At 34.5% G+C, this 22,774-nt stretch overlaps 2 protein-coding genes across 2 annotated transcripts; one reads left to right on the forward strand and one right to left on the reverse strand.

The window, feature by feature from the left end:
• The first annotated feature begins 235 nt into the window (after nt 1–235).
• LOC141652918 (transcription factor MYB12-like) lies at nt 236–6,342 on the forward strand. Its single transcript, XM_074460535.1, has 3 exons — nt 236–521; nt 3,453–3,582; nt 5,270–6,342. The coding sequence occupies exons 1-3, from the start codon at nt 389–391 to the stop codon at nt 5,994–5,996; spliced, it is 990 nt and encodes a 329-aa protein (XP_074316636.1). The 5' UTR covers nt 236–388; the 3' UTR covers nt 5,997–6,342.
• A 6,759-nt stretch (nt 6,343–13,101) lies between these two features.
• LOC141652915 (CRS2-associated factor 2, mitochondrial-like) lies at nt 13,102–16,482 on the reverse strand. Its single transcript, XM_074460531.1, has 5 exons — nt 15,995–16,482; nt 14,487–14,614; nt 14,149–14,374; nt 13,689–13,816; nt 13,102–13,612 (listed from the first exon to the last, which is right to left on the reverse strand). Exons 1-5 carry the CDS (start codon nt 16,419–16,421, stop codon nt 13,499–13,501), a joined length of 1,023 nt encoding a protein of 340 aa, XP_074316632.1. The 5' UTR covers nt 16,422–16,482; the 3' UTR covers nt 13,102–13,498.
• Between the last annotated feature and the right edge of the window lie 6,292 nt (nt 16,483–22,774).

The raw sequence follows: 22,774 nt of genomic DNA on the forward strand, positions 1-22,774 counted from the left end.
TCCCTAAAAAAAAAAAAGAAATTAAATGCCATCAAGCTAGAGCAAGTGAGCAACGTGGTGGATGGAAACCCCTTTCACGAGGCTTTGGACCCTAAAAAGTCCACGTCACATCCTACCGACGTGGCCAAATCTCCTGCCGTCTATTCTGCGTGGGTCCCATTTCATGCCTATTTTTCACAAACTTCCTAAATTTCGCTTTTCTTTTTTCGGTTACACGGTGAAACCTCTAGTATAAAACAACAACGAGTGACAACCATTTTGTTACGTAGTACTCCATTCCTTTATTATTCTGCATTCTCACTAGTTACTACTTAACACAACAAATAATATTTCACTTTCGAATAAAAGTTCACCCTCCGTCTCAATCATTTGTTAAGTTTCGAGGGCAATGGGACGAGCGCCGTGTTGTGAGAAGGTAGGGTTGAAGAGAGGGAGGTGGACGACGGAGGAAGATGAAAAGCTCACCAACTATATTCTACGTCATGGTGAAGGGGGTTGGAGATCATTGCCTAAGAATGCAGGTTTTTTCTTACACCAATTAATGTCCAAAATCTAAGAAGAGAGCTTTTTTTCTTCTAACAAATGAATAACGAGTAGTCCTTGGGTTTCAGTCAATAGTTTACACTTTCCCCTAACAAAATAAAATAAGTGTAAATTATTCATTGTGACAGAAATTAGTTATTATTGAGAATTTTTTTAAATGGTGTTTAATTAGAAGCAAATAAATTAACAAAAGTGGTGAGATTGAAACAAATTATCGAAAATGAGTCTCCACATATTTGAGCCGCTAAGCGACCCACAAATATTACCCTACAAGCAGTTGTATAGCAGTATTGTTCAACCGCCTTAAAGTTGTTGATCTTTTACACAAAGTTGTTGAGCTATTTTACAAAGTTATTGAGCTTAATAATTATTCTGTTAAGCTTAATAATTTTGTATCATAACTCCATAATTTTGTTAATAGAACTCGATAACTTTATTATAACAAAACTTAACTGCATTAAATAAGTTGTATATATAACAAGTTGTATAATAAAACGACCTCACCATAAATCACAACCAACTTTTTTGTTTATGGAAAATGTCTTTATAACATGCTCAAATCATCCTTTGGTTAAGCGATTGGGCTCTAAAGTCACCGAGCAATCGACTCAAGTACTCAACGATTTCCTCTACATCCTATGTCTTGATCAATTGTTATCCTTTATTTATTTATTTATTTATTTTCGTATTAGGTTTATTTAAGTGGACATGTGAATTTATAATATGGGCAAATAAACATATGAAAGAATTCTTTAATTCAGAGTATCATTGTTTTCTTAGGCTTTATGCCAAAGTGAATATTAAATTGATACTCCATAACAAATAACCGGGATATGAGAAGTATGAGAGTTTTTAATATTTTAGGCCCTAACTATAAATCTCTCTCGGTCACTTTTTTTTTTTTGTCTTGGCTTTTAAGTTCCATCAAGTCTCTTCTTGTCGATCAGTTGATCAGAATAATTTAGTTACGTCTCTTTCCAACATTTTTAATCTTCTTGTGATGTAATTTTGTTGAATTTATCTATTTTTATTATCATTATTTTGAGTTTTTCATAATATATTGTATAATATAATGTAAAAATGGTTGAAAGTTTACAATCAAAATGAATAAATATGATATACAAGAATCCTGTAAGATTTAACACCAATTCTAATTTAAAACTGTAACTTAATACAGCCCTCGATTTCTCACACCCGATTAAATTAAATGTGGAAATGAAAATAAGTTGTGTGAGATTTTAAATTAAAACGACCTTATGCCAGACCGATTTAAGACCATCTCCAAACAAGGTCACGAGGGAGGTCGCGACCTTGTTGGGTCGCCTTAACCAACAATTAAGCATGAGATTAGCGTGATCTTTTGGTTGCTCTTGACCTTATAAGGTCAATTTGTGACCTCTTTGGTTGCTCTTGATCTTATTAGGTCAATTGGTGACTCAATATGTGTCAAATTATCATTGGTCGTAATAAAACAAAAAGGGTTGGAAGGTGAAAAATGATTGGGTTGATGACCTAGGTCGCGACCTTCTGCTTGGGAGGTGAAAATGGGTCAAGGTTAATAAGGTGGGATTAAGAGTAAAATCGGATCGCGATCTAATTAGCGCGACCATTGTTTGGGGATGGTCTAAATAGGACGTAAGAAGAAGGACTACAGTAGTCAGTCGATAATAAAATTGATGGTGATGGATAATGCAAGGTAAAAGTGAACTAATTGTTCTGTTTTTTCACGTAGAACAAGAATGTCTGTATGCCCGGCTCTATTGCTAGAGTGTAGTCTCCATCACTTTGACGGCTATCTGCCTATCTTTATGTTTTCAAATAAATCGAGTTTTGACTTTTGACCTCAATATTAATGGTACACGGGAATGTATCTTTACATTTCCTCTCACAATCTCCTTACACCCTCATTTTTCTTTATTTTTATGCATAAATTTAGAATTGTTAGATATTATCAATATGTAATCTGAGCTATTAATAAGTACTTGCCTCTCCATTTCTTTTGAGAAAATGAAGAGAAAATGGGCTCAATTTCACACTACCCTGTTAAAGCCGTTATTATGTATGGTGATGTCTTTGTTTTTCGATTAGTTTCTCTTCAGGAGAAGGTATAAATTTTAACATTAAAACGGACGAATTATTATTTCACTTAAAAATATAAGATAAATCATTTATTTTTCTCCATGTATTTTGTCTCTTAACCTGTCTTAAACTTAAGAGGATACATCCATTCAAAAACAAGAATTCGTGCTTATTGGTTGTATACTCGTATGTGATTAACTGTATATAAATTATTGTCTAAACAAAGATATTCGTTTTGAGGGGAGCACTTACTGGCCACGGTAATAAGTAAAAGAAAAATGATAATTACAAAGTACCCACTTTTTAATAAAGTACTCCATAATAATAATATTAATAATAATAATAATAATAATAAATACTCATCACTATTTATTATAAAATGATCACTTTTCTATTATCATGTGACGGTTGTAGCTAGAGGAGATTTGTCGATTATTGTAAAAATAACAATATTAATGTTGCCCACAAGGGTGGAGTTTTGTGGTTAAAACTTGGGTGAAATTCCCAAGAGACCCAGGTTCAAGCCTCTCCAAGAGCAAAATCTTGTGGAGCATTCTTGGTCTGAGTCCATGCCTAATAGACTTCGAGCAAGCCACCCTCGGGTGGTTACCCAGTGCGCACCAAAGATAGCGGCTGCGGGTTCCTTGTTACCAAAAAAAAAAAAAAAATACAATATTAATGTTTGAGTTAAAATTTTAATTTGAGATATGATAGACGCTTAATTCTGTTAGAAAAATAAATTGATCGTTTATAGCTCTTTAATTCTAAAATGCCTAACTGTCGTTTAACCCGAATTGCAAATAATTATGGTTGGAAATGTACGTATTTAGGGCTTTTGAGGTGTGGGAAGAGTTGCAGATTAAGATGGATAAACTACCTGAGAACCGACTTAAAGAGAGGAAATATAGCACCTCATGAAGAGGATATCATCATTAAGCTCCATGCAACTTTGGGTAATAGGTTAGTAATTTTGTACTATTGTTTAACCGTTATTATAGTATAAGACACTCGTTATTTTTCAACGTTTCATTAACTTATTTATTCTTCACCAAAAAAAAAAAAATTAACTTATTTATTAATAGTAATAAATGAATGAATTTTATTTTAAAAGGACCGTCTTACGGTGTAAAGCCAACTTATTCTTGAATTTAAGTTAACGGGTAAAATAATCTTATAGAATACAAAAAAAAAACGTGAATTTGATATATACGAAGTATTTGGTACGCCGTATATGATAAAGTCGTCATACATCGACTTAAGTACAGTCTTATTTGAAAATTAAGGAAGCTAGCTTTTTAAGTTAGCTTGTCTTTTCCTATATTAACAATGCCTTTGTTTAATTAATTAGAGTGCTAAACTAACTTTTAATTATTTCTTTAAAAAAAAAAAAAAAAAAAAAACCTTTGAGATATCAAGAAAGATACAGTATGAAATTAAACACAAGTTCTAATACAAATCTTCCTAGTCGGTATAAGTGAAATGATGGCCATTTTTCTAACACAAACCAATTGTGGTTGAGAAACCATTTTAATTGCATTTGTTTCGTAGGTCCATGAAGTTCTGTCACCTAATAATTTGGTAATTTATGTACTTAAATTAAAGACAGACTCACAGACCACTATATCGAAGAAAATATGTAAATGTGTGGGCGCGGAAGCGTTGATATCCGTTTGTTAGGCCTCTATTGCTCTAAGTTCACACGGTCTATAATAATACGATATTGTAACCCTCACAAATTTATGAAAATGTATTACACACTTACAAAACATCTTTACACTACTTCCGATGACCGATGTGAGACTTCAGTTTACACCCTAACAGAAACAATTAACCTAAAAATGAGTATGAAATGAAGTGTATTACAAATGTGTGTATATAAAAGAAAGTGTTTGATAATATACGTGTAGCAATTACTTGACTCAATTTACACACGATTAATTGATTTTGACAGTAATTTTTTTAATAACTAATCTCTTTTAAGACAGGTATATCCGTCTTAAGATTAAAACAGGTCAAATACATTAAATAAAATAAAATGCCTAAGGAATAACAAGCTGTTATTTTAAGCTTTAGACGGACACTTGTTTGTCGTTTTTAATCATTTCTCTAATCAAATTGTTTGGATATTCCAAAAGTACCAGAACAGCTGTAATTTTTTTTAGGTATGAAAATTAGATTGATTATCTGGGATAGGACCAACTAATAGCCGTAGTCCCTGTGTACGTACTATTGAATATCACCAATTCTTATTTCAGACCAAGGTATCCGTCTTATTAATAAGACGGATACCATATTCTCTCACAAAATACCCATTTAGGGTGAGTGGAGAGCACATGGGAGGTCCCACCTTTGTCCCCTCTACCCATTTCCTCTCACACAATGACCCGTCTTAAAATCCAACCCGTTTTAAGCAAGACTTACTCATTGAATATAGATTAATGTTATCAAACCCAACTTTTCCTTTAGCCAAATTGAGCTGAACAGTAGTACCGTCTTCAAAAGTATTGGGTCGTTACATAAGATTCTGAATTTTACAATAACTGTTACCTAAATGTTAGCTAAATGCCAGAAAATTTGATCTATATGTATCAAAATTTATTCGTCATGTGGGATTCTTACACCGTTTCATTTTTTCAATTATTATTAGGTGGTCCGCTATAGCCGCACAATTGCCAGGACGAACAGATAACGAAATTAAGAATTACTGGAATTCTCATTTGAGCAGGAGAATACATACAATTAGAAGACCGAACGGTGAAGAAAAAATCGTAAACCTAACCCATGTAAGCGCGCCACCTAGACGTCGAGGCGGTAGAACGAGCCGAGCTGCCATGCAAAGGAACAAAACCAACAATACCCTAAATAATAGCATTGTGAATCCCATTTTAGCAAGAAATGAAGGTAATTTAGTACTAGTAGAAGACAAAACGATGTTGTTTGATAAAGAGTCAGAGTTGTTGGAAATTGAAGACATAATCATGAGCCTTGATGGGCCACTGTATACAACAAGTGAGGTCAATGTGATGGGAACTAATGTCAGCCCTATTGGGCCCAATGACATTAATGGGCTCATGAATGTGGGCCCACTTAAGGATTCTCAAGAACAAAGTTGCTCAAGTACATTTAATGGTGGGGGAGGATCAACACCTTCATCATCATCTTGCTTTGATCATATTGATTGTGATGGTACTAAGGAAATTGAGAGGGTTAATGATACAAGAATTGAAGGTATAGGTAATGATAAAGAGCAAATTGTTTCTTGGTTGTCGGAGAATAATGATGAGAATTATTTGGAAAATCGAGTTTTTTCTGACGTGGCAGTGAATGTGGATGCCGAGTTAGAAGAAGCTATGCTTGAATGGCTTCTCTCATGAGTTAGTAGAAGTAAGAGTAATTAAAAGTTAGGAAGGTGTACCCGAAAAATAATCTGTTTTTTTGGTGAAGGGGGCTATAGCCTATAAGGCTGTTCTGAATATGATGTTAACCGGGTTTGAACTCTGGTTATATAAGTATTAACCCTCATGACTTGACTATCTCAACAAGTTGACATTTCGGAAAAATAATCTCGTCAATGTTGGTGTTTTTCGGCTGGCTTGAATCGCATTTGGAGAATGTAGAATTGTATGGAGTAATTTTTTCTCATTTGGAATGTTGGAAAACTCACATATTTCCTCAGTATTGACTATTGAGTGATGAAATGAAATTGTAACTCCTTTTTTATTGGTTGGAATACATAAATCACAAAAAATACTAAATACAACGTTATTAAATTGACAAAACTTAACTTGGCAAGTGATTTATTCAAGTTACTAAATGAATTTGTCCAAAACAATTAGTTTTAATGATCATTGCCTTGAATAAATCAATTTACTTGAATAAATCACTTCCCTCTTTGTTGGAATTTTTTTTTCCAAAATGGGGCGTAAACACAAACAAATTAACGAAATGGGTTGAGTTTCAAAGTATTTACCCAAAATGGGTCCACGTCATCATCGAAGCTAGGCTCGGATTCAAGTCGCTCTCCCGCTCAACGACCTTACCCAAAGTGTCACTTAATGTCCACCCAAACCTCAGTATGCTACTTAAAAGGGCAAGTCGCTCCGGGAGTGAGCGATTTTAGCTCAAATCGCCTTCCCCCGCATCGACTTAGGTGTTTGGGGGGGAAAAAAAAAAGGTTGTTACGCAGAGTCGAACACATGACCTTCCACAAAACTAACACTTATTCAACATTACCTAACCATCCGTCCAAGAAAGTTTATATGTTAAAGGAAAGTGATTAAAGATAATAGGGTAAATTGATATCTTATACCTAAGATAACACACATTTTTGAATTTTATACCTTAGATAATTTTCTTTTAAAACTTATACCTAAAATCCTATTTTTTTCCTAACTATATACCAAATCTCAGATAATGACATAAATTGACGGTTTTGCCCTTATTAATTATTAACCCACACCTCCCAAATATTAACCCCTAACCTCTCTCATCCATAGCACACCCCGCCCCCACCGCCATCACCACGACCGACATCCTCCCCGCCGACACCACCACCGATTTTGGACTACCATCATAAATGTCCTCCGCCGACGAGTGTTCTCGGTGCCACCGTTAAACACCCACAACTGTCAAAACCCAAACCCACAACATCCATCTATACCACGAACTTAAACCAACAATCAGCACCACCCTCACTTACAAAACAACCCCAAACCCACAACCCCACGTTACCCCCCCACATTTGTCACATCACCCATCACAACACCTTCCCGCCCCATCCACGCGTTACCTTTTGAGCTCGCCAAAAACTCAACAACCCAAAGCTCTTAGCACCATTATCTACCCTATCACGCACTACCCCACCACCGAAACCCCTCCCCCACCCTTACAAATATCGGATCTGGTGTATTTAAGTATATGGGAGGGTTATCTTGGATAAGGGGATGATGGTCATTTTTTGGGGATTCGATGGGGATGGCGAGGGACTACGCCGAGGGTAGGTCATACGGGGGCAAATGATGCCGATGTGGCACTTGTGGTGGCGGTGGTGGTACCGGCCGGGGAAGAGGTGAGTTGTGGTATGGTAATGGGGTTTATGTGGTTAATGTCGATGTTTAATGGGTTAATGTGGTAGGGATATGTAATTAGTAAGAGCAAAAGATGGTGATGGATAAATTAGTAAGGGCAAAATGGGGAATTTGTAAGATTTGGTATTGAGTAAGTAAAAAATGAGGATTTTAGGTATAAGGTTTGAAAGAAAATTATCTTAGGTATAAAATTTGAAAAAGTGACTTATATAAGGTATAAGTTATCAATTTACCCAAGATAATATTAAGTAATCTTTATTCAAGTCCCAAAACACATTTATTGCTGTTAGCATTAAATATGGAAATTTAATCCCCTTAATAAGACATTACATTACATTTGGTGTTATGGTTAGGGGTGTGTGAGAAATGTTATTAGATTGCATGTTCTATTCCCATTAGCTGCACTTCCCTTCTCTTTTTTTTTTTTTTTTTTTTTTTTTTTTTTTTTTTTTTTGGCTAAGTCGCCCAGCCGCTGAGCGTTTTGCCCTCAAGTCGCTCTCCCGCTGAGCGACCTTAATCCTGAACCTACCATCGTCAAAACCGAGCCTACGTGGACCCATTTTGGTAATTAGTTTCAAAGTTACTCTATTTCGTTAAATTGTTTGTTATTAAAACCCATTTTGGAATTGCAAAGAAAAGGAGAAATGTTCTTACCATTTATTGTAAAGAAAATGAGTATATTTTTTTGCTACTATATTTCCTTACACAAAAATTTCAGAGAGACGGTCTATCAATAACATTACTGAGAGACCTCTCAAATGATGGGGTGATGGACCCACTAAATTTTATTTTTCTATTATGTCTCTCACTAAATTAGTGGGAGACGGTCTCTCATGAGACCTACTGTTTTCCTTAGGGTGCACAGTGCACTGCGTTTGTAACAAGTCCAACCCCTCACAAAGTCTCAAATCTTAGGTCGGGAATTACAAGATCAAACAATTAATTATGGCCTTAATCAATAATTTGCAGTTAATAGATGCAATTACGATTTTTAGCAAAACAAAGAGACCAAATAATAACTTATTAAGAGAAGGAGTAATAATTGAAAGAAGTAAACGAAAGCTATCAAGAGTGTCTATGTTAATTCTGTGAAGAATATAGATTGATGCATTAAATAAGTCAATAGTCCGTTAAAGTGTTAGTTACAAAAGTCTAACTAACTCAATACTACATAAGCATGAATGTGATACAATTACATACTTTTGTAATAACAAATTATCAATATAATATTATCTCTGTATGTTAATCTTTGCTCTCTGTATTCTATTGCAAGTTTACAACAACATTTATCATATTCATCATCTTCATCAATCCTGAAGATCATTAATCAATTGAGGTTAACTTTATATGGTATCAGTTGAGGTTTAATTCTGCAATTGTTCACCAAATTCCGCGATAATTACTTTATGGTTTGCTTTTGCGATTCCATATTAGTTTTTTCCTCGTGTATCTTTAATTCTTCCAAAGAGGGTTTTTTCAGGGTTCAAAATTGAATGATGAAATACGTTAAAATAATATGTAGTTCATATATATTAAACCTTGTCTAATCAAAACACGACTCTAATTATTAAAACGCTCAACAAAAGCGACCCAGATCAAACGACCAAGGACGCAAGTCAATCGACCCAGGCTTCAGGTCGGTCGTCCTACACCTACTAAAACACGTTTTTCTTCTCTTCTCTTCGTTCCAAGCTTTGGTAGTTATTCCGTTACCTCTCGACCTCTTTTAGACAATTCCCAAGCTCCTTTAACAACTAAAACTTAGGTTAAGTATCTTCAAAAGTTCAAATCCCTTCATGTCTCGGACACAACTAAGTAAAAACATAATTTGAACTACATTTCCCACAAAACCAACATACAAACTCAAATTATGATCATATTACACATATCTCAACAATAACTTTTAGTGCTTTTACAATAACACAAGGCAATCAACGCATGCACTTGTTGGTAGTAGACACATGAAGTAAGTCAGTAACCATGCATGTAGTACAAGTTGACAAATAGAAGACAACCCCCATAATGAACGTCAACCTCAAAGGATCAATATCCACAGCTAACAAGATATAAAATGGAGTGACAACATTTATACAAGAAATGGGGCGCAATTAATATATAACCATTGCATATATGATATATGTGACCAACAACAATCATAACCTTAACATTTTCCTAGGTACAAATTGAATTATATGCCTTTTGCATGGCATAAAACAGTGCATATATTAATTATGATAGTATATATTAATTATGATAGTGAAATCAATTTGAAACACCCCTTCCTACACGTTAGTGATTCCCCGTTTTAATCAATAATTTACAATTATTTTATTCACCCTTATAAAATAAAACAAGTATAAATTATTCACTGAAACAGAGAGAGTAGCTATTAAATCTCTACTCTTTTTGACTTAATTTTAGCTTACTTTAGCTCATTTTAGTTCAACTCAACCTATTTTAACTTTATTTATCTCACATAACTTCAATTCAGTTCAGCTCACCCAAGTTCATTTCAGTTCAGCTATATTCTACCCAAAAAATCAGGGCCTAATTATATGTCAAATAAAAAAATAGCGAGATATAACATATACTCCCTCCTATCACTCATTTCCTCCCTCTTTCCGTTTTCATGGTAGTCGTATTTTCTTCCCTCTTTCCTTTTTTGGAAGGTTTTGTGTGGTCCAAAATCAATTGTATGTTGGGTAGAGTGTTTTGTGTGATCCAAATTCATTTTCTTATTTCTTGTGCAAAATGGAAGAGAAAGAAATAAGTGAATAGCAGAGAGTAAGATGAAACACGAAAATGGGATAAGAAATCCACACTGCGAGCTAAGATATGAATTTTGGGTGTAAAAATGGTGATGGAAGTCATGGAACATTTTGGGAGACGTAATAGCAATGAAGCATGTAGTAATAGTAATGTTGAAAAAGACGAAAATTAAAATAGTCCCACAACTCCATAATACAATTTTTCTCCGATTTAATTTATTCCCCGTCAATTCAAATAAAAACTTATGTGAGATTATTATGTACATTCGACGATATATTTAATGTCCTATTTATAGTCGTTTAATAACAGTGTTGACAATTTGATTATATGATTGGTTTCACACAAAATTTGCTATCCAAAATTATTAACTCTTCCTAATTATTTTGTGGTTGTCCATACGTTTATCACAAATTCACAATCAAAATAGTCCATGTCATCCTTTAACCTATAATAAGACAAATTTAATTACGTTGTGAGTGACGGTGAAAAAATTCATAAATCTTGGTGAAATGGAGCCAAATTAGAATTCCGTCGTCATCAATAAATAGTGTTCATACATGATACTTATGAATTTAACCTATATATTTGCTATATAACAATGAAAAAACATTTTACAACCAAATGGAATATTATACTCCATGATAGGGTTGTAAAACGAGTCGATTTGACATTTGAGCTCGAGCTCGGCTCAAAATTTTTAGCTCGAAGTTCGTCGAGTCTAAAAAATTCAACTCAAGTTCGTTTTGTCATTATTTTATTTTCACTTTCTAACCTTTTGAATCTAATTAAATATATATTTTTTAAAAAATAAATAAGATTACAAAATAGTAAAAAAATTTATATTATAGTATACTTATCAATACTTAAATAACCTATAATTTGAAATAAAATTAATATTATAGTATAAAAATAATACAAAAAAAAATTATAAACGAGCTTTCGAGCTGAGCCTTGCTGAGCTTGGGCTCGACTCGTATTTAGCCAAGCTCGACTCGAGCACGAGTCAAACTTTGACTCAGCCAGCTCAGATCATTTATAGCCCAACTCCATGAGTCCATGTCACACTACAGCTTCATCTGTATAAGTAGTTATGACTGGGTATATGAACATTAATTTTTTTTTTTTTTTTTCAAATGAGCACACTTATGTCGCAGGTGAGAATTCAACCCCCAACTTCAAAGTTGGAGTGGCCTTGTTCTTTTCGGCTTAAATGAGCTGAACTCTATTGAAAGGAGCTGAGCTGAATGGAGCTGAGGTGAATTAAATGCAACTGAAGTAAGAGTTAATTCTGTTAACAGATGAGCTGAACAGATGATTGAAGTTAAACAGAACTGAACTGAATAAAGCTAAACTGAATTGAAATGAGTTAAAATTAAGTCAGAAAATCAGGACCTAAAAGAGTTCTTACTACTTGAGCTAACTCTTATTCTCTCACATTAAATATTAAATACTACTCGTATATGTCTTACTCTTGTAATCATGACAAAAAATAATAAGTTTCAGGTTTAAATTCACCTCCGCTTCTAAGGCCCTTAGCTTGTGCTCGTTCAATACAAGAGCGGAGTAGGAGTGTAGGACTATATGAGCGCGTAGAGTTGTTCATGGACGGGGCATTTATTAGGCCCGTTAGAAAAGCGGGCTTGGATAATGCATTTTCCAAAAATTTATAAATGCTCGGCCCATAAACCCGCATGTTTGTGGGTTGAAAAAATCATGCTTACCCGGTTTACGTCCGGCATAAGTTCGCATTTGACCATCTATGTGCAGTTTTATAACAACGGTTAGAGCCCAAGTTCAAAAGTGTCGGCAGTTTTGGAGCTCAAGTTCAATACTCAGTAATTGATTTATTGGCCCAATTCGGGGCCCAATTCACTCCATCTCTTCCGTAAAGTTGGGCCACAAATTTACAGCCCAATTTCAAAAAAAGCATGGAAAATAACTAAAATCAAATGCCCCTTTTAACTCTTCAAGTTTCAACGAGCAATACAAACAAGTAGCAAGGCCCTTTTCTAAAGAGCATTTAATTGAGATATATTTTATGTAATTACTCCCTCCATTCAACTCCACTTTCAGACAAGCTTTTTTGCACACTATTCATGTTTGACATTCAACTTCAATTTTCTCTCGATACATAAGTTAAAATATATTCATGTGAGATCTTATTTGATTCGTCTTTAAGTGTACATTAAAAATATCCAACTTTTATAATTTTTGCAAATACGTAACTAAAGATATTTACCGCGCAAAAGTCGCGTTGGCAAACGTGATAAAGTAAACATGTAAAGTGGAGTTGAATGGAGGGAGTATTATTGTAAAATTGCTTCATATATAACATAAAACTCATCTTACAATTCTTCTTAAACAACAACAACAACAACAACAACAACAACAACAACAATTATCCCAGTGCCAAAATGGCTCCCGCAAATTGCAGGGTAAGGGGGTCGAATATACGCAGCCTTACCCTGGTGTTAGCAACACAAAGAGGCTGTTTCCGAGTGACCAAGATGAAAATTGCGTCGAGAACTGCATCGAACGACCACTACTTCACAATTCTTCTTAAAGCTTGTAATAAAAATTGCTATTTGGGGTAAGCATTACATGATTTCACAAAACTCCTATCACACAAGACTAACCGAGTAACCGTTAGTTGACTTATATTCCAAGTTTATAACGGATCCGTAATAAAGTTAACATGAATATTTAAAACAAATTGGTATTTTGGTCTCTTACAAATTACAAACAGATCCAGTTAAGTTGTCTCATGGATTTACTACTACCTAATTTCATTCAAAAAGTAGAGTACATTTCTTGATATTTGTTCCTTACATAGATGGTATTCCTGAATTTGAGGAAATACTCAGTACTACTATTTATCAATCGACTTATTTTCGCATTATACATAGGACACCGTAAATGCATTTCTTTGGGTCTGCGACTGCCACAGGTGAAGTGAGAAGTGCAGCACAGGGTGGCTTGGTGGGACTTGCATATCCGATGGATGCGCTTCACCAAGTTATTTACGTACTGTCGATTTCCTCTAAGCAGCTAGCTTGATCGTTAAGGTCTCTCTTTCCCCTCCAAAGTATAATTTGCTCATCTTTGAACAAGATTGGAATGCAAGGTACCAAATCCTGTACTCATTTAACAGCTTTAACGTCTAAACCAAACCTGATTACACCATGAAGAAATTTAGGAAAAGAAATTTACCCTTAGCTTAACACCAATCCTTTTGCAGTCACTGGTTCCGACATGGGTGCAATCCAATCTCACCACCTCTTCAGTTTGGAAGGCATCCTTCACTTTTTGCACCACATTCAAATACACCCCATTCCGAGCTAAACGAATAACATGATTCAATCAGAAACACAATCCCAAATGACAATTGCAGCGTCTATGATTGTATTTAGTTGAGTAGGTAGCTTTTTACTGTTCTCAATTATAATAGAGCAAAATGGTTTAGTTCACTCATAAAGTTCCTTTTACTAAAGAGGTGATACTGTGATACTCATTGACACAATTCTTTGTTTTAAAACACGGGTAATAAAACTGTATACATCTGATCCACCTACCTCCCCATTTATAAGTGTTGATGAAGTACATTGAGGAAACGACGTTGATGATTTTGTAAAGCATATTCTCATTCACCAGAAAGAAAGAAGTAACTTACTGAGTTTCATGAGTGGGGCAGAGTGCAAACCCCGGTTTCTAAACGCTTTGGTTTCTTCAAAAGTCAAGCCCTCAGCCACATTTTGTACAAGCTTGGGATATATCGGAGCACGAGGCTTCCAGAGCATTAAAGGAACCAGAGGTCGATTTTTGGAATCATAGTGTCTACCCCGATACAGAAGTAGAATATTAAGATGACGATAGATAACTTTCCCACCCGATTTGTCCTGCATAGAGAGAAAAAAAATGAAGACGTGAATCACAATGACGAATTTTGATAACTCTGACATAAAAAAGAGGCAGCTAAGAGCCAAAGATAATACAGCCACACATTAATACCTCAAGATGAAAGCAAACATTGTCCATATCAAGAGTTGGTAACCCCAAGCATTTGATTCTCACAGCCTCAGCCCTACGCCAATGATTGTGAATGTCATCCAGCATGTTATGCGTAACTCCATCCTTCCCTGGCCAAAGATAAAAAGAAGAGGCCATTCTCAGTAAATCTAAACGACACTATATTAATGATTCATAAAACACGAGACAAGCTTATTGGGCAAGGACTATGAAAAGAATTATGATGGTAACTACAATATACACCCTACGTCTGGATCATTTGTTTACCTTAAAATACCCTTCACAAGGTTTATAGAAGTAAACAAATGATTGGGACGCAAGGACCGAAGGAGTATAATGGTAAGAGTTCAAGACTAATGGTAACTGGTTGCCTGATACCCAGAATCCTAGGTGAATAATACTCCGTCTCTCATAGTTCTTTTGTGTACGACACCACTCCTTTTCCCACTTTTTCGTTAAGAAGGCGATCATTCAGTATGAAATATGTATATTTATCAGGGAATTTCAAAGATGGAAATCATTTTTTTTTCCTTTTTGCATTATATCTCTTACATCAGTTACATGACCTGATTTATGATGGTACTATGGCAAGAAACAAATACTGGTGTCATCTCCTCCTAATTTCATAATCCTAAACAGTAAGCTTAGATCTTTATTTCACCTGTTACTAGTAGTTCACAATTACTAGTTTATTATACCTACCTGCTCATACACTTTCCTCTTCCCTTCTTCTGGATACTAAAAGAGGGTGGGGAATAGCCAATCATGTTCCCTCCCAAGTATTTCCTACGTTAGAAAATGTATCCCTCCGTTACCCTCGGACCGCAGTTGCTAGCCAAACAAGGGATATTTATCCCCTTTCTTTCCCTTCAAATCCTTCCATTTAAAGACAGTCTTAGTTTAAAAAGGTGCGCCTTGGATGAGGCACTAGCCAAAACGCCTCGGTCCATTTTAGGTGCGCCTTTTTAGACAAGGGTCACGTAACAAGGCTAACTAGTACGCACTTTCCGTATCTTTTAGACAACGCTCACCATTTGTTTTCTCCGTTATTCCTAACTTTACTCCTTCACATGTTAGCCTACTTGAAAACTCCTAAAAAGGCTATTGTTGCCCAAAATTTTATTTGAAAACTACAAATTTGTTATCAAAAATAGGGTGCCTCGCGTCCAAAAGGCGCGCCTTTGCATTGGGCTTCTTTGCCTTGGGCCCTTAGCGCCTCGGCAAAACAAAGGCTTTAACGTTTACATCTACGCATCTGAAATATTGATTGCCGTGTTATTTCCATAGCCCGAGAATGCAACATTCTTAAATGACAACGAAAGAGAAGGGACCAATTATTAAATGACAAGTGGAACAAATTGAGTGTGAATGATCAAATTGTTCATCAAATTCATTCTCAAAATAGAAAGGACAACAATTGACTGATACACCCAAAAATGAAAAAGGACAACAAATGACAGAGTGAGTATTAGTGTAAAACCGAGACTTACCAATGTTAATCTGTCGGTTGCAATCACTATGCCGATACTTTTCAACAAGCAAATCAACCTCTTCCTCAGTCAACGCCGCACCCAACACCCTCATTTTCTCCTCCTCCCACTTCACCGTCACTGAATCATCCCCATCCTCGACCGGAGCGCACGTGCCGGTCCATTTCCGCTCAAGCCTTCCCGGACCGAACGGGGAAAACCTGGGCGCTTCACGGAAGCTGATGGGCTTTACTGACGGGTCGGACTCTGAGTATGAGTAACGGAAGTCAAAGGGCAGGTCTGACTTAACGGGAATGTGAGGGCCATTTTGGGGATTTGGAGGGTTTTGTAGGAGAGAGAAAGGAGGGTCTTCGTCAAAGGAGAGAGAGTGAGAGGAGAAGGTTTGGAGAGTGACACGACGTCGTAGTGATGATGACAGACGTAGCATTGGGTTTGGAGGTTGAAGATCAAGTTACGTCCGACTGATGGGTCTTAAGATGTAACTATGGGCTGTGTGGCCTCTGACATGAACATAAATTAACTCTTTGGGCTCAAAATATCTAGGGAACTGCTAGGGCGACTCCGGGTGTTACCGAAACATTAGAAAAAACTAAAAAATTAAAAAGTAATTTTCGTTTTGCGTCAATATCGTAGGGATAAAATTGTAATTCGCAATCTATTTATATCTAATAAAATAAAATATAAAAGATACTAACTAAAACTTAACTATATCCAATATTCCTAACAATGTGAAAACTAATCTATCTCTTTCATTTACCCAGTTTAATTTCCATAATCGCTAAGACACGTGAAGAAGAACACCATTGTTAATGTACACAATTAGTGTTATTCTCCAAATCATTGAATATTGTTAGCGTACACAATTTTTATTTGAAGATCTTCATTGAATATAGAAGATCTTCATTGAATATTCATCAGGTGCCCAGTTCGGCAGTTCTGGTGATAATGGAGTTCGAATGTTTACAAATTGGCGTGATAACAAATTGATATTTTAGTTATTTCTCAAATCTTTAATTATTGTATAACTAATAATACTAGCCAAAGTTCCTAAAGTACCCTTCATTAGTATTTTGTTTGAAATTCAAAATAGGTAATCAAATTACAATATTATCCCCGGTGTTACTGAATTTGAGTAACACCCGGTGTCGCTATCTCATTTTCCAAATATCTTTAATAGTTAGTTGATTATGATTACCTTCAAGTTAATTCTCTATATATATTCTTAATAAACTGAAAGTTATATTTGCTAAAGTCAATCTTATATAAATATAAAACACAACTAATTAGAGCTGATTTGAGTATATTAGAAATGGTTATGTGTACAATTCTTATGCCATATTAATTCAACTAATTGATAAGTTATGAGTTTGATTTAAAACATGATTAAGAAATAGACCTGTCATATTTTGACCCGACCTCACCCATTTTTTCAGGGTAAAAACCCTAAAATCTTGACCTGTAACTCGTTCGACCTGAAGCCGAAATGACTTGTTAATTTAGGGTGAAACCCGACCCGAATGGGTTAAACCGTTGCCTCAAAGATAAATCAAGATATTTATTAAAGTATTATTATTTATATATTATATTTGAAAAAATTATTAAAAAATTATTTTCAGTACTTTAAATTTCAAATATAGTTAAAAAATCAATTTTATATTTTTATAACCTTTAATAATAAAATAATTTATAAAATAAAATTATTTCTATAATTCTTTCAGTATAATAATTAATGTAAATATTGAATATGACTAAAATATTAAATATGCTTAGTTTAAAAAATATTTTTCTTGATTATAAAAAGCATTACATATTAATTTGTGACATGTATTATGACTCTAACCCAAGCCATGACCCGTATAACTCGACCCATATCTGACCCTACCGCTATTTTCGGACCGGTGCAGTTAGTCTTGCTTGTGATGTTGTTCAGCTAGTCTTGCTTCTGACGGGCTAATCCCGTCACAAGTTTGTGACCTCTTACAAAATGGCAGAGGGGACAAGGTGGGGCACCCCACATGTGCTTCCCACTCACCTCTCAATGGACATTTTGTGAGAAAAAACGGTATCCGTCATAAGTTTGTGACGGATATCGTCCGTCTTCAATGAGATTTTGTGTTGTTAAAGGAAAGGGTCCTGCTATACGTCGTCGACAATTTACTAATTGTCGTCGACAATTAATGTAAATTTCCAAGTTTGCCCTCCATAACATAACTCCATTTCCGTCTCACTAAAATGCAATTTCCGTCTCACTAAAACACAAGTCAATTTCCGTCTCACTAACGTCTCACTAAAATCTTTCAAACAAAAAAAAAAAGACGGTTTTTCAAAAAAAAAAAAAAAAGCGGGATTTGTAATTAACAACATGAACGAGAACTTAGCGACTATCGATTACCGCACCAAAAATTAATCTAAGTCAGAAAATGATTTTTTTTTTCAAAAAAAAAAAAAAAATGAAAAAAAAAATTCCGGACGAAAAACATTTTCGTCCAGACCAAGGTCCGGACAAAGAAAATTTTCGTCGGACCATGGTCGAACAAAAATATTTTTCGCCCGGACCGGGTCCAGGCAAGAAAATATTTTCGTCCAGACGAAAAATATTTTCGTCCGATTTTTTTTTTTTTTTTTAAAAAAAAAAAATTAATTTTTTTTTTTTTCCGGACGAAAATATTTTTCGTCTGGACCTGGGTCTGGACGAAAATATTTTCTGTCTGGACCTGGGTCTGGACGAAAAATTTCTTTGTCTGGACCATGGTCTAGACGAAAAATTTCTTTGTCCGGACCTTGGTCTGGACGAAAAATTTCTTCATCCAGGCTCTTTTTCAACAATTTTTTTTTTAAAAAAAATTATTATTTTCCGTCTTAAATTAGTTTTGGGTGCGTGGATCGATAATCGCTAATTAAAATAAGTTTCAATAAATTAAAAAATTAAAATAAAACGAACTATCCCCGAACGGGGTTTATTAGTAATTATTAATTATTTTTTTACGAAAACAAAACAAGTCGGAAAAAATATAAGGGGGAGTGTGAGGGAGGGGTAGTTTTGGAAGTTCATTAAAATTGTCGACGATAATTAGTAAATTGTCGACGACCTTTAGCAGGCAGGTTATGTTTTTCTCAAAGATTTGGCTACGCAGTTCATTCTTTACGACCGTAGCCTATTATAAAAGGCTACGGTTATTAATTACAACCGTAGCCTTTACTATTAGCCTAATATACTTTTTCTACTAGTGAATCAACTTTTATGGTTTTTGTGATTATTTAGTATCTCATTTCCATGCTTTTATTGCATATTTTCATATTTCAATATTTTATATTTCTATTTTGTTTTCTTTTTTATGTTAAAGGTATTTAAAGAGGTAACAATAGTAATAATTAATAATAAAATAATTTGTTTCCTTTTTTAGTCTAATTTTTAGCTTAATTGACGTCTGGTTGTTTGTTTGATGTATTGGACTCTTGACATGATGTCATGTCATCTTTGATTGTATATTACTCTGCCATGTCAGCATAGTAGATAGAAGATTAATATTATATAGAATAGAATGATTGATAAAAATCATTTCGAGTTGTAAAATTACACTAGTGATTAGTGGTGCATCATTTTGACACCTAAACAATAAACCGCAATCAATCGGAAAATAGTGACTTTAGTTTGAGATCAAAATATATATAAAAGAAAATATCAAGAATTCAGGATAGTAGAAAATTTGGACTCGATAGGCCAAATACCTTATAAACAAGTAGCGTATAAAAGTGCGTTGTCGGTCAAAACATTATCATACTATCAACGGAGTATTAACATTTTGAATTTAAAGACGAAGAAATTTACTTTTTTTTTTTTACATTGAATGATTCTGTATTACGTACTCGTACTAAACTATTGTAAGAATCTTATTATTATAGCAAAAAAGCAATTAGTTGTCCTATTGCTTGTGAATGGCAAAGAATATGGTAAATTTAATCATGGCATTATTTGAGGCTGAGGTAGACGGACAAGAAGAATATGACAAAGTTTGATGCCTTCCTTTATTTGGTTCCGATAAGGCGATAACTATCACAAATTCTCATTATAGACGGACATTATCCGTCTATACGTATAGACGGATACCATTTTCCCTCACAAAATACCCATTTGCCATAAAGTGGGAAGCACATGGAGGTGCCCCACCTTGTTCCCCCTACCCATTTTATTAGAGGTCTTTACCCGTCTGTTCGCCCCACCCGTCTATACCAAGACCTATTGGATAACTATACTGCTATACTCCTATACAAGCTACAAATATAATGTACATGTAAATATGTAATAAAAGTTAGAAAAAGGTTCGACGAACATGTCTATTATGGTTAAAAACTTTTCAGAGGTATCGAAGTTTGTCTTTCAAGTCAGCACGAGAATACTGACTTCCCCAGGTGGCCAGGTGTACTATAATCTATCTATACTCAATACACAAATTCTCATTATAGACGGACACTATCCGTCTATACGTATAGACGGATACCATTTCTCCTCACAAAATACCCATTTGCCATAAAGTGGGAAGCACATGGGGGGTGCCCCACCTTGTCCCCCCTACCCATTTTATTAGAGGTCTTTACCCGTCTGTTCGCCCCACCCGTCTATAACAAGACCTATTGTACTCAATAACACTCAATTTGTACATGACAATAAAACCATTCAAGTATCATCTTACTTACGTATATAAGATACATTTGTTACTTTTCTTTATATATTCTCTTTTGTTTTATTCTAATTATTTGACTCGTTTTGAGTTTCACTTAGTACACAAAATCTTATTTGTGACGGCACGTATCCGTCATTTTAGAGTGACGGATACCATTTTCCCTCACAAATGACCCAAATAGAGGAGAGAGGGAAGCACATGGGAGTGCCCCCACCTTGTCCCTCTATCCGTTTTGTGAGTGACATTATCCGTCACTTACTCCGACCCGTCTTCAGCAAGACTAACTGCAGTTAGTATTGTATGAGACGAGCTATTTTGGCCGGTTTGAAGCAAGAAGACGGAATTTTGTAACCATTTTATAGCCAAATGTGACTAATATTGAAAAACAAGTTAGAATAAGCGGTAACACTGACTCTACCATTGTGGTTACATTTAATCATAAAACTAGTTGAGATCCCGTGCTAAAGCACGGTATTTGTGAGGGTTAAATTAATTGAGTTTTATTTTTTACATAAATGACTTGTAGTTATAATAGTATGTTGTAATCTACTCATTATAATGTTAGTAATATTATAAAAAAAGTTTATTATTCAAAGGACTTTTAGATTAAATTATTTTTGTGTGAATTTATTTTTACTATTAAAAATAATGATAGCATCCTCTTTTTATGAAGAGAATATATAAAAAAGCACAAAATAACAATAATAATATCACATTTTTATATTGGACATTAAAACATGTTAGCTTGTATAGTTGTATAAGATGGAAATATTGAAAAGAGCGAAGTTGACACGTTTTATTTATATAATCAGTTGATTTTTTTTTTACTTGGATTTAATCAAACTTAGTTTTAATGTCAAAAGTTATTTATACATCATAGCTAATTTTTGTACTTTATTTAAAAAGGCAAAATTTATTTATACATCAAAATTTATTTATACATCATAAGATTTTGGAGATTTTATTTGTATTAATTATAGTCTTTAATTATACTCTATAATCTATATTATACTTTATACAAACACTATAATGTTTAGAGCTATAACTTTTTTGTATATATAAATATAAGATAAGATACTAAATATTTTATTTGTGGCAAAGATTGCGCATATAGTTATGGAAATTCTATTATTATTAAATAAGGTAATATTAATATAAAATATCAATGTTTGGGGCCCACCGAGTTTCTTGTTTTACAGAAAAAATTATACTTACTCATTGATTTTTTGTTGGCCCACTAATGTATTGAATTGTAGTGAGTTAAGATGACCAAAAAATAGGCCCATTTATAGGAGAATGCATTTATGCGGGAAAAACATTGAGTTTTCTTATTCTTTTAGTTTAGTGGGGATGGTCACATATATCCGTTTTAATTGTGAATTTTGTGCACAAAGGACTCTATCTCTTAAGAGTCGAGAGTCAAGATCACATTCATTATGAGATGGTGATGTTTCTTTATCATAGTTTCAGAATTACCCTCATCTATTCTCCGTAGGTGTCAAAAATAACCATTTTATAATTGAACATTTTAGGCACATATAAAATTACAAGATAATATTATACAAATATTTCTGAAACTGACTTAATTACCTCCAAAAATCATGATCTATATTAAAGGTGGTCATTTAGACAGGATGACCCAACCCAATCCGGCCTGAAAAAATATTATTAAGTTCGCCTGAGCCGTAGGGTTTGACTCGGCCACATGTCTGAGCCCCCAAACCTACCTTTTTGTATGTGTCGATCCAATCCCAACCTATGATCATGTCTACTATATATATTGAAAATAATAATTATAAAACCACCCATTCTTTTTATGAAAAATATGCACTCCGTAAATTTGTATAAGACCGCCTTACGAGTAGACCCGATAAAGCCGATTCTACCATGAACCTAAAATTGACCCAAAGCTGTCTGACCAGTATATATCCGTAATCCGAACTGCGTAACCCAACCCAGACTCGAAACGAACTTTGAGTGACACAATGTTTACCCGATCCAAAACCACTAACATGAGCCGAAACAATTAGAAGTGACACAAAATCAAAACTCCATAAATTACCAAGTGTTAAGTCATATTGATATTATATACTTCGTA

This window comes from Silene latifolia, chromosome 4, assembly GCF_048544455.1.
Source record: "Silene latifolia isolate original U9 population chromosome 4, ASM4854445v1, whole genome shotgun sequence".
NCBI lineage: Eukaryota > Viridiplantae > Streptophyta > Magnoliopsida > Caryophyllales > Caryophyllaceae > Silene > Silene latifolia.